Source organism: Cibotium barometz, chromosome 2, assembly GCF_041138505.1.
Source record: "Cibotium barometz isolate CiBa-2024 chromosome 2, ASM4113850v1, whole genome shotgun sequence".
NCBI classification, from domain to species: Eukaryota; Viridiplantae; Streptophyta; class Polypodiopsida; order Cyatheales; family Cibotiaceae; genus Cibotium; species Cibotium barometz.
In genome coordinates, this window is record NC_141047.1 from 12,555,261 (window position 1) to 12,568,214 (window position 12,954).

General features: G+C 44.5%; 1 protein-coding gene and 1 pseudogene across 2 annotated transcripts; one reads left to right on the plus strand and one right to left on the minus strand.

Annotated features, from left to right (window-relative positions):
• Nucleotides 1-2,029: 2,029 nt before the first annotated feature.
• On the minus strand, nt 2,030-5,262 carry LOC147640654 (uncharacterized). Its single transcript, XM_086810827.1, has 5 exons — nt 5,164-5,262; nt 4,778-4,887; nt 4,544-4,691; nt 3,158-4,337; nt 2,030-3,075 (listed from the first exon to the last, which is right to left on the minus strand). The coding sequence occupies exons 1-5, from the start codon at nt 5,260-5,262 to the stop codon at nt 2,927-2,929; spliced, it is 1,686 nt and encodes a 561-aa protein (XP_086666953.1). The 3' UTR covers nt 2,030-2,926.
• LOC147640655 (glyoxylase I 4-like) lies at nt 5,210-6,311 on the plus strand (annotated as a pseudogene). The gene is made up of 2 exons (XR_015267418.1): nt 5,210-5,713; nt 5,848-6,311. The product of XR_015267418.1 is annotated as a glyoxylase I 4-like (transcript).
• Nucleotides 6,312-12,954: the final 6,643 nt, after the last annotated feature.

Genomic DNA, 12,954 nt, shown 5'->3' on the forward strand with positions numbered 1-12,954 from the left:
CATACAGCCGGCTGGCCATCCCCTACAATAGCATAACAACTGAACAGTTGGAACTACTACCTCTTGACATGTCAGTCATGAAATGAGTTGATGTGACAGATCAATACAGTGACCATGCGACATAATATGCAGGGAAAGCCACAACACTCATACGCCAAGCATAAAAGTTTCATAGCTGATTATCAAAACTCCCTCTTCCATCCGCCCTCTCCCAACGAGAACCAGGCCTCCCGCTCTTGATCCCACCTGTTGCAAATAAACTGACTTCTGCTGCAGGGTCTCGTGGTACCAAAACCACCAGCTTTTGAAATAACTAATGTCTGTCTGTCAACCCAAGTAAAACTAAGTTCTAACCCACATTGTGTACCCATGCAAAAAGTATATACAGTTTTAAGAGCACACAAAAAAAGAGAGAAGCTCGGACAAGATTGCATGAATCTAGTCTTGCATTACATGCCCAAGGGCTGTATAAATCAGCTATGGTCAAAAAACATAACACAAATTGAGCGTCGTTTTCTTGACTGATCCATAATGAGCAGACACATATGGTTTTTGGAGCAGCAAGTTATATCAAGCTATACTGAACATGAATTCCCTTCACAGAAACAACATACATACAAATTTACAAAACATTGAGTCTCCAGCTGATCCAAAATAAGCATATACATTTGGTTTTTAGAGCAGCAGGTTATACCAAAATGGACAAAAAATCTCCTCACTCGTTCCAAAATGATATAATGTACAAGTTGAATACATCTGCATTATTAATATACAAGTATTATCCTTTGCTCGGATGCAAGGACCTTCTCGAGTACTGAACCATTAGATAAATGCATAGTGAAGTGCCTCTCCTCATCTTCAAGTGACCCATACATACATGAGATGAGTAGTCCCTTTTCAATGCAAAGGTTGTTGTAGAGGTTAACAGCTCGGTTAATAAGAGGAGCCTCTGAACCAACTGGGGCATGTCTACTTGAAAGGGGAAGGAGCGCGTGGCATGTATGGCACGAGTGACTTTGTATAGGATCAACTAGGAGAGTTTTACTACAGCAATGGTGACAAAATATGCGAGGTCTCTTGTCAAACCGCACCCGACTCCTGCCACGTTGATGCTTACGTCTCAAGACCCCTGTCATACAAGCACGTTTTGTTGGAGGCGAGCAGGCTATCTCTTGATCACATACGGTTGTAGCTACTTCATGCGGTCTCCCGTGACCAAGCCGAGTAAGCGTAACATGAGCTTGGATTTGTTTGATGGACCCCCTCATTGGCAAATCAATCTCCTTTGGGATAATCAAAGCTGAAATATTATTCTGTGAGATGCTCAATTGCTGGAGTATTGCTTCTTTCAACTTGGTGTCACATGCTGATAGATTCTCTTCCAAAACATGTAGAACCCTTTTCATGTCTTGAATGCAGCAAGCTATCTGCTCATTGATGTTGACAGCCTTGCACTCACCACTCTTTATGTTATCTGGCATGTCCTGCTCACTTAGCCCAACATCAATGTCCTCGTCCATTTGACTTAGAGAATGAAGACTATCAAGGACAGGGAAAATGGCATGTAGATGTGGAAAATGATGTTGAATTATTAGGCGGATTCCATAAAGATGCTTACAATCAGATCCCCAACTTGGACAATCGCAATAGTTGGACTGAACACTGACATGATACCATTGCGAAGATGAAGACATACTCAAGATTTTGAATAGCAAAGTGGACTCATCAATCACTTGAAGGGTGGACGAACTAGCCTCAAATCTTCTCAAGATTTCTTCACCTGCTGCTAATCTGGACGTATGACTCTTGCTTGATCCATGAATACTAAAACGTTGAGAATCAGCTGAAAAGTACGTAAAGCTGGTTAGTATCACGACACCTTTTCTTCATGAGTGTCAAGCAACAAAGGGGGGACAAGCCACAAGAGAAAAAAAGAGGTCATTACCTATTTCTTGTTTGTTCTTAAAGAACTCAAGTAGCGTTCCGCCGATGTAAGTGCCCGTTAGAGAATCCCCTGCAATAGCATGTAACAGAACTAGAATTGATCTATTTATCTTTGCATCAAGAAGAGTGTACTTGATGTATTGCCAGAGCCTCTCGACCAAGTTTGTTGTATCCACATTTCCATGTGAAAATAGACGCCCAAACTTTGGCCACCTTCTCCGCCACATGCATGTGGTGGCACACCATCCATTCGAGATGTATCGTTGAACATTGATATACGCTGAATATCTCTGCAAGAGCTCTTGGTATCTCTCTTCAAATGCCTCTTCACTTGCCATTTGCATTAGATTTGACAAGGAACTATACACATCATCTCGCTTCTCTTTTGGAACCTACACAGCCAAAATAAAATGAATATACATACCACCTGATAATGATATGCACAATAGAATGGATCTAGCTTTTAAAAGGTGACTTACTTGCGGTAGGAGGTTCTCTACCCATGCCTTCTTAACATGAAACCAGCATAGCAAGACATGGCATGCAATTTGGTGTCGTCTCCCTTCTTCATCTTGTGTCCAGCAATAGGGGTCTACATCAACAATCTTCATAATGGCTTCCAACTCTTGCTGGTTTTTGTCGATGATAATAGCCGTCGGACGAACTCCATGCAACCTTGTGAAGATCATCTTGAAGGTCAACTCCAAGGCTACACTTTCTTGGTTAGTGCCGATGTCATTAGTGCATAGCATGAGCCATATTGGAATACCCATGCCATTTTGGTTGGGCAAAACTGCAGCATACAGGGGCAAACCAAAGACATTTGTCTTGAATGTGCTATCTACTGCCCAAGTGTTGTGTCGTGAGAAACGAAGAGCAATTTGTAGCATCCACTCATCTTGAATGATGAGGACAAAGGGTCGTTTACTTTCATCAGAGGCTTGTGGGTTATAAGGTTGAACATAAAGAACCTACAAAGAAATCATGATGAATAAAGAGGCAAGAATAGGGGAAAGAGCTTCAAACATAAAGAACGTTGGCTGTAAGGTTGAACATAAAGAACCTTGTTCTGTTCTTGCAAACGAAGAGCCTCTCCAAACATCGCAGCCCAATCATTGTTTGTACATCTTCCTACAAGGATAGAGAGGCAGATTAGAAGTATAAAACAACCAAAAGTTACAAGGAGAATTGTTGGTAAAGCAAAGCAAAGTACCTTGTGTGCGCATTTGATATGACATCATTTGCACCTCTTTTGGTATCATGAAGAAGCGAAAGATTACACGATCTAATGGCAAGGCATTCTGTATGTGAAATCTTTCTTTTGATGTAGACATTTTTGCCACATGACGACATGTCCCTACGTCGAACAAGTCATCCATGCAACAAGCAATCACACGTGGGTGCACGGGCAAGTAATAGAGGTCAACACGTGAGCCTGGTATATGTCCCTCGTGAACATCATGAACTAGCATGGTCACCTTCTCTGTGTCATGAGAGTGCTGCAAGACCACCTTAAAGGGACACCCACACCTCTTGGACCTCCGCAATCTTCTCTTGTTAGCACCTCTCCGAGCAATACTTCCTGCCCTATGGCACATGTACTCTTGCACCCACTTGGATGGTCCATGCTTCTTTGTGGATCGAAGTAATACTAGCTTTGTTTGGTGCTTGATCATGATGTTGGTCAACTCTTGATTGACTTGAGACTTAGTTGTGACAATTGTTGATGCTGGAGCTATGGTCTTTTTGCTCGTAGGGGTCTGTTCCCCGACCTCAGTAAGCAGGCAGCCGCAAGCGATAATCCTATCTTTCACATAGTCAAGAGAAATTCCATGCCTCCTCTTGTCGGTGCACCATTCTGCCTTGATTGCATTGATAGTGGCATTCACACCATGATGAACACCATGCTCAAGAGGACGATGGGCTGCCATGACAATACGCTCCCAATCTTCAATGTATGCTATTTTCAATCCTGTTGATTTCGAACATAGGCAAAGGTGAAGCGGGCTGAAACAAAGCTCTTCTCTTATTCTTTTCCACCTCTTCAAATCCAACAAGTCTCTTGCATCGTGTGCTTTTAATGTTGGAAGCGTCACTGTGAGAGCTCCTCTAAGATCTTTCTCCATTAAGGAGAAGCTCTTCTCATCGAAAGAGAAAAAAAAGCTTGATGTATATGTAAATGGATCCAATGCCCCCCATGAATCAAGCCTAGGTGTACTCCATGAACTTGGAAAAACACCCTCATTATCATCTTGGAAGAGGTCACATACATCTGCGTCGTCACTTGATGTAGTGTCACTACTTGTTGTATTATCTAAATACTCATCCAATATGAACTGATTTGTGTCATTGGATGCATTCCAATCAGCCTCATTTGATGCATTCCAATTAGCCTGCCATGGCACCGCGAAGTCACTTGTGTCACTCGTTGGATTCCAGTGTGTGTGTGCATGGTTTAAATCCAGTGTGTGTGTGCATGGTTTAAATCCAAAATCAACCTAAGTAAGGGGCTCTTCACATAGAGAGAGAGAGAGAGAGAGAGAGAGAGAGAGAGAGAGCCTGTTGATTGGCAAGTGTGAGTTTTTGTGTGTGTGTGTACCTGGTTTAAATCTGGAATCAATCTGAGTGATTCCTGAGAAGAGCTTTCCATAGCCGTGGTGATTTTACAGAACACATGCAACACATGCTCTACGACGTCATCATACAAATTTGAAATTCTGCCCTTTTGCAAGCCACGCTGGAGAAGCCTGCCCTCCACGTCAAGCCAACGTGGCGGCTGAGTTTATTTTAAATTTCGATTTGGGGCGCCAGCTCAGCCGAAACCCGAGTTCACCAGTTGCTACCCGAGTTCACTGCATCCGACGGCCCAGATTGAAGCCGCCAGCGTCCCCCCACTTTCCCACCCTCGATCCCAAATCTTTGGCTTCCCCAGTGTCCCGTGCCCTTTAGTGTTGAGGGGTTAACCCATCAAAAATCATACTTGTTTTTGTAGTGCAATAGCTTCATTAAAAGAAACATCGTTTTCGACAAAATGGTCGGTGGGTTTTTGATTCTTTGAAAAGGGCTTGGACCGATGCCATGTAAGGAGGGTCTCGTCAATCATGCCATCATGTGCTGTCATGCATATCTTCTTGTCGCACGGTTCACCCAAAACTTTGAAGCGGCTGTACGCTCTATGTATGCGTTTGCGCCGAGAGGAACAGTAGGTCCCTAGGAGACCGTGGGGCCGTGCGTGTCACCCTTCAACATGCACGTTATACTCGTGGACAGCTCACCATCGGCCACCACCACCGCTGACCGCTGGCCTAAGCCTCCCATCCTTATACTCGGCCAGGTGTTATAATATCCAACCCTCCCCTTGCGATGTTACCTCCTGCTTTTTATCGGATTCAAGCTCCCTTCTCACGTGCTCCACATGGCCATCAAGCCCTTGCCTATCTCCTCTGTCAACCACTTCTCCGTGCTCTGCTCCTCCGTCGAGAACTCCGTCGCCTTCTACGAAGGCGTACTTGGCTTTGTCCCCGTCAAGAGACCCGGCTCCTTCGACTTTGATGGAGCAGCTAAGAGCTCGCTATTATTAACTTTCTATATTAATTGCCTTTTTAGATTATGTATATCAATCACTGTGAGCAATGGCATACATATACATATATGTTCGTGTAGGCTTTTCAACTACGGCATTGGAATCCACTTGATTCAAGCTGCCTGACCTCGTGAGCTGCCTAATAAGACGGAGATTAATCCCAAAGATAATCATATGTCCTTTCAAGTAAGTAGTGAGGTGCCTAATAAGACGGAGATTAATCCCAAAGATAATCATAGGTCTTTTCAGTAAGTAATAGCATCGATTTACTTACGCATGGATGGTGGTGGTTGATGAACGGTGACCTGCCACACGTGCAGACGCACTGCCAGGGCATAGGGGAGGTGGAGGAGCGGCTGAGGGAGCTGGGAGTGCCGCATGCGCGGCTGGTGGTGGGAGGAAGGGAGCATCCGGGTGGAGCAGATATTCTTCCACGACCCCGATGGCTTCATGTTCGAGGTGTGCACGTGCGACGACTTGCCGGTCGTGCCGCTCAAATCATCGCTGTCCGCTCACTCCATGTGCTCCATGGCCACCAACAACTGCTCCCAGCAGTACGCCTGATGCCAGACGAGTCGACCCTCCTTTCTCACCTTTGTGAAATCACCTGATTCTCACCAGATCTTTACTGTAAGAGGGACACCAGTACTGGTTGGCACCAAACAAAGAATAACTGCAGTTTCTTCCATGTTCAATCTAATAAGACTAGCGAGCGTCGCAGTACTGGTTGGCACCAAACAAAGAATAACTGCAGTTTCTTCCATGTTCAATCTAATAAGACTAGCGAGCGTCGCTAAAAAGTATCTTATTGTAATTCAGAGGTTTTGATTTACCTATGATTGGATTAATTAAGTGGTGATGTTAAATATATTGGTTTCAATAAAGAGGAGGCAAATGCTGCCATAGACCTCTATATACCTCTGGCCAGTGTCATATGATTGATTACCTGTGATGTGCAATTGAGGAAAATGAAAGAACAGACTCTGGCATTGACACAATCCCATAACTGTGCCTGTGCTTCACGTTCTTTCCGAATAGAGGGTAACTTCCCTTTCTCTAACTCCGGCCGTGGAACCCCAACAACAATGAAATCAGCAAGGTCGTAAGACTCCAAAATAGATTCCATCATTACTTTCCATATGCCGTAGTTGTTCTCGTCCGACTGACCGTCCACTGGGAACGTGGGGAGTGTCGGGATCTTCACACGCTTCTCAGTCATCTCAAGTAAATTTGCCATTGTGGGGGTATAACTGAAAAGGGAGGGTGCGTAAGAACTAAACCTTCAAGTGGCTGTCCAACAAATCAGCCCGCCTTCCTCTTACTTCTCCTCTTCCCGTACGGCCCAAAACAGTCCTCCAATCAGCAACACAAACAACCCCCCTCTTGCTCACACAGTTTCCAAGATCAGAGTCAAAGGACTTATACCACTAGTTACAATGCTACTTGATGACTAATAAAGCATTCAAAAAGTAGTCACACCAGTAGTTACAAAGCTAAAAAGTGCATTACAAATACATTGTCAGTGCTTTGTGATTGACACGTAGTCACAATGAAGTCACAAATTAGCCAAAATCATCACTTGGCTTAGAAACTACTAGTGGGATTGCTTTAAATATTTCAAAGTAGTCATGACACCAATACTTTCAAAGTAGTCATGACACCAATACTTTCAAAGCTACATAGGGCATGTGGCTACCTTCTAACTACTTTTCAAGACACAAAGCACTCACAAGCACTTTTTGAGTTTGTAATAACCTTTTTGGGGTGTTTTATGACTAATTTATGAAAAGCAACCATAAGCACCAGTTGGATTTATAAATATTGATGTGTTTTTCAAGCAACAAAGAGGTAAAAAATGATCACACAAGTAGTTAGTTACAAAGCCAAGAAGTGTGACTTCTTTGTGACACTTTCTTTTGGAGAAGCTTGAGCTAGAAGGCGCCAACCTCAATTGGGGACGCATTGCAGATATGGTAAGTGCGGTAAGCCTTGACCTTATGATTTATATACTTGCTTTTCCTTGTCATGTTAGATCATTGTTTTGGTATACCAAAAAAAGCATCTTGTATAGTTTTTGTAGGGACTAATGCCTGATTCTGAGTGAGGGCTCCACATAGAGTGGCCTTGCCCATGTCTTTCATACACATTTTGGTCAGCTCACATCTTTGTTTGAGCTTTGTATAGATTGTATGCAAATTTTGGCTTATCTCATCAAAGCTTGATATGTAAATTTTAATTTTGGATTATCTTGTCAGAGCTTGATATATAAATTTCATATCTTGCAATATAGTTTGGCCACTGTTTGCACTTGTGTGAATTGTGTACCTACTTTGTAATGTCGAAAATGTTATGATACTCTCTCTAACTTTTTCAACAAATTTGCTTCGTTCTTCACATCAGAGTACATTTACCTTTGGTACTGTATAAATTTTACATAATGGTGCATCCAACTACAAGACTACAGCTGGTGAATGCACCGTTATGCCAAAAAAAGAATAATACCTACACGTGTTGAAATAGGCATATGTACACAAAAGACTAATCATCCACTCATGCAGTTCGCTCCAAAAAAGAACAAAATGCTACCAACTATAAGGATTTTACATGTCAAGGCAAGTTTGTTATTTTTGGATTGACACAAATTAACAATAAGGCTAAGGTACACACTATTATGTCTTCTTCAAGCTTGAGTAGAGTCTTCATCAAAACTGTGTGCCTTTTTCAAAGCCCATAGTTCTTGATGTGAAAAGGTAATCCTCTCCTAAAGGAGGAGTTGCAGTAATTGACACTCCTTCACTCTGATTTGATTTTTTCCTCCTCTAAGGTTGTCAATGTAACCTTCTCAAGCTTTATCTTGGACATCTCTCTCAGCAAGTATTTCCTTTGCTACCACAACCTGGACACTACCATTTTAGTATGTTCACTACTTCTTGTCTATAGCATTGCAATCTTGTAATGGTTGAGAAACTAACCTCCTTGAGAGGGGTCAATGATGTTACCACCATGCCTCAGTCCATGAGATAATGACATTGTTATTACTGGTTAATGGGAGCATATATATTACCTCCATTCATAGACATCCATCATTCTAACCTTTTCTCTAGCATTTTTAGTTTATTTATATTTGTGACAACACCGTTATGGGAAAACTTTGCCCAAGCAATTCTATGCATTTCCTTGCTGGTTGGATCTCAGTCTGCTTACAATTCTTAAATGTAAAGCCTCTCCTAGGTGGACTTGCAAAGATCATAGACATTTATCCTTTGGGATATGTCTACAATTAGGTTGAGTTCGACTCAGTAGTGTCTACAATCAGGTTGAGTTTGACTCAGTAGTGTGTCTACAATCAGGTTGAGTTCAACTCAGTAGTGTTTGATCTTGTCATGCAATTTAGCCCCGTTGCATTACATACGACCTAGGCCTTCTTTGCACGGTGGGTAGCACTGTTTCAACCCAGCATTCGACCCTCTCGCTCTAGAGTTTCAGGCTTTCCCGTGATAATCTACTTTCCATGCCTCAAGAAGGAATACCTTCCTCTTCTCCTAGTGATTGGTTGAGCCATTGGGAGAGTGATGGAATCCCTTCCTACTCTTGCTTGATCCCTCACGTGGGTACTAGGATTCCATGGACTCCATCCCTCCACATCTGTATTGCATCGTCAGAGGCAGTGCCCCCCATGTCATATCCATTCCTTGCCTTGGGAAGACCCCATCATTTAGTGTGTGGAGTACTTAGGCCTTCTCGACCAGTGCTTCATCTGTATAGGCAAGTGGGACACCTTCCTAGAGCTTGCCCCAACGTCGGTCCAGCTGCCTCCGATGGTGCCCCCCCAGTCTACGCGTTGAGATCCACACGAGTGGGTAAAGAGGGAGGTAGACCCTTAGACATCCAAGCATCTAGACTAGACCGTGCATGACTCTACTGGCGGGCCAAAGAGTGGCAGATCGGGGGCTTGCAACCGACCACCAGAGGCAAGAGCCACTAGCATGCATGCCAGGGTGGCAGAGTACACAGGAGTAGGGTAGTACAGGAGGATTTGGTTATGCTAGATAATCATTTTGATAATTTATTGGAGCACCCACTAGTCGATGATGGGCCCTCTCCTATCCCTGGGAGGGTCCCTCTCGCCCCACTACTTTGGTGGGGCCACTTCCCAAGATTCCTCCTCCGATTTTGAATTTTTAGTGAGGCCTACTAACCCATTTGATCCCCCGGGATGCACCCTCTAGCTTCGGAGGCCCATTCCCACCCACTTCCTTCTCCCTCCTCTCCACCTCTCCACCCTCCACCCCCCCTCTCTCCTATGCCATCCTCCACCCCCCCTCCTATGCCATCCTCGCCTCTAACTCTTCTCATTACAACCCCCTTCTACCCCATCCTCTTCCTTTGAGCCCGCCCTCCCTCCGCCTCTCCAGAGAACTCCCCTTGCCCTTTAGCAACCCCCCCTGATCCAGAGCGGAGATAGTCAATGAGTTCTATTCATCGTCGCTTGATTCATCATTTCTCTTAGCTGATTGAGATGACCATTGTCACTTCCCTGGTGAGGGTTATCCTTCCATAGTCCCCAGGGGGGGCCCGAGATCTTGGGGCTACCTGTGGATTACAATTTCTTCCGATGTCTCTCAGCAGAAGGGACATATTTATTTTTGAGGAGACAATATCCCCCATTCGGATTTGTGTGGTTTTTCACCACTCTAGACCTATTATGCCAGAGAGAGGTGCAATGATATTCTCTTTTCCTGCATCCCCAGGGATGGAGTGGGACAACTCGCAGTCGATGGTTACTACCATCCAAGGATAGAGAGTTGAGCTTTCTCACCATCTTCACAATCTTCGCATCACCGACGTGCTCACCCACCTCTCACCCTTGGCTAGGATGGAGCTTGGAGGCTTAGGTCATAGAGACCAGGACGGGGAGGTGGTGGCCTCAAGCCTAGAAGTGTTGCTCTTCATGTTCTTACATATCTCAGTCGTAGAACCTCTCCTCCTTTCCTAGAGATACCTATAATGTGATCGATGGAGTTTGGAGTATGCCTACTCTTGTGCTCGGATAGAGTGGCATCATATGAAGGAAAGGATCTGCACCCACTTGGTGCACCTTCTCCCCAGGACGGACTGTGAATATTCCCCATCTAAACCCATGTCCAAGTGTCTTTGAATGGAGGGAAGTTCTAATAGTTCTGCCTCCCACAGAGATTGATATGCGGATAGTCTCATGGAAAATTCAGTGTTTAGGGGGGCCTTTGTGCTTTTAGAGATGCTGCATCCTCAGAGGAGAGCTTCATAGAGATACAATTGGGGGACATATTGACATTATTTTCCTCTAGGAGAACCACATTTCCGAGGGGCACACCGACCCCACTATAGGAAGATCTTACAAGGTAGGAGGTTAGACTTTCTAGTCTCCATCCTTCTACCTCTTAGGGACAGAGAGAGAAGTTTGTATTTAAGTTAGTGAGCAGCTTTTACTACCAACAATGAGACATGCTTAAGTGTCATAAGTCCTAGGCGGGCACAGTGGGTTACCATTTTGATTGGAGAAGATTGTGTGGGAATTCTCAATGTTTATGCCCTGAACATGATTGAGTTAACTAGTAGAGGACAAAAACTTTAACATGATTGAGGAAGAAGAGGACAGACTTGGAGGAGGCACAACCATAGTCTCAGGAGTAGAGTACTTTGCTTGTTGGGAGGAAATGATACTGGCACTCACAAGACTGGTTGGAAATGATACTGGCACTCACAAGACTGGTTGGACCCTTGGCATCTTTGAGAGTTTGAGCACAGCTTTAACTTCTCATGGTTGGATAGGAGGCTTTTAGAGCGTTTGATACACTTGATTCCTAAGGAGGGTGGTGAGAGATTTAAGATCTCAGAGTGGAAACCCATCACCTTTCTTGGGACCACCTACAAGATTTTGTCCAAGGCCAGTAGGAGACTTAAGCCTTTCCTCTCTAACTTGATTCATGAGACTCAGATAGGCTTTGTTCTCAGGAATAGAGCATTCTGGACAATATCTTCACCTTTTGGGGGGTGACAACTTTGGCTAGGATGAAGCAATAGCACCTCATAGTGCTACTCCTAGACTTTGAGAAAGCTTATGTGATAAGGTGGATTGGAGCTTTTTAGAGGGCACTATAAGCTGGATGGAGTTCCCCGTGGAGTGGATCCGAGGTGTTTCAAGACTTTACTTAGCTTCTCACAGTCAGGTTCTCAATCAAGGAGCCCATGGAGATAAATTTTCCCTCTTGCACCTTATCTTTTCTTATTTGTTACCAAGGCCATGAGCAATTTTCTCTTAGCTCAAGAGACAAGGCTCCCCAGGGATTGCGTCTCCCCCTCCGTACACTTAGGAGGAGATGTTGGACTTAGAGTTTGTAGATGATATAGCAACTTACCTTTCTCGAGATGTGGGGGATTCTCCAGCGATTTTCAGTGGCAATCGAGATCTTCTATCGTGCATCATGAGCACAGATGAGCTGGAAGCACAAGTTTTGCGGCTTTTGGTGGTGGGTAGGCTCTGCACCCACCTGGACTCGGCGTCTAATTGAGGCGTTCGAGTGGATTTTGAGGGGCACTCCAATTCTCTATCTTGGATGTAAGTTGGGCATCGATATCTCTATGGAGCAATAGCTCACCCCCCTTATTCTGAGCATTCAAATAAAGCTTTTGTACTAGAGCTCCATGAAACTCTCTCTAGCTTGTAGAGTGGTGGTGGAAAACCGGGTCCTTCTTGTCGCCATGTGGTACATTGCTTCTTGTTGGGCCTTCTCCCGAGCATGTGTACTGGTTAGGTACAATGGTTCATCCAATTCTCTATCTTGGATGTAAGTTGGGCATCGATATCTCTATGGAGCAATAGCTCACCCCCCTTATTCTGAGCATTCAAATAAAGCTTTTGTACTAGAGCTCCATGAAACTCTCTCTAGCTTGTAGAGTGGTGGTGGAAAACCGGGTCCTTCTTGCCACCATGTGGTACATTACTTCTTGTTGGGCCTTCTCCCGAGCATGTGTACTGGTTAGGTACAATGGTTCATCCAAAATTTCTTATGGGCAGACAACAGTGTGATAGGAGGCATGCCACATCCAAGGTAGCATGGAGAGTGATCATTCCAATGCATAGGGGTCTAGGCATCATTGACCACATTATACAGAGTTGTGCCATGCTAGGCAAACTATTTGTTAGAGGACTCCTTCCTGGTGGTGATCCTTGGAGGGACTCTTGGCCTAAATTTCATCCCACACCCCCAAGACCATATTTGTTAGAGGACTCCTTCCTGGTGGTGATCCTTGGAGGGACTCTTGGCCTAAATTTCATCCCACACTCCCAGGACCATATGAGGGAGTTGAAAAGATGCAGGGGAGAAGAGAGCTTGAGCTCTTGCAAGCACACACACACTCACACAAACCCTAGAAGAGAACACACA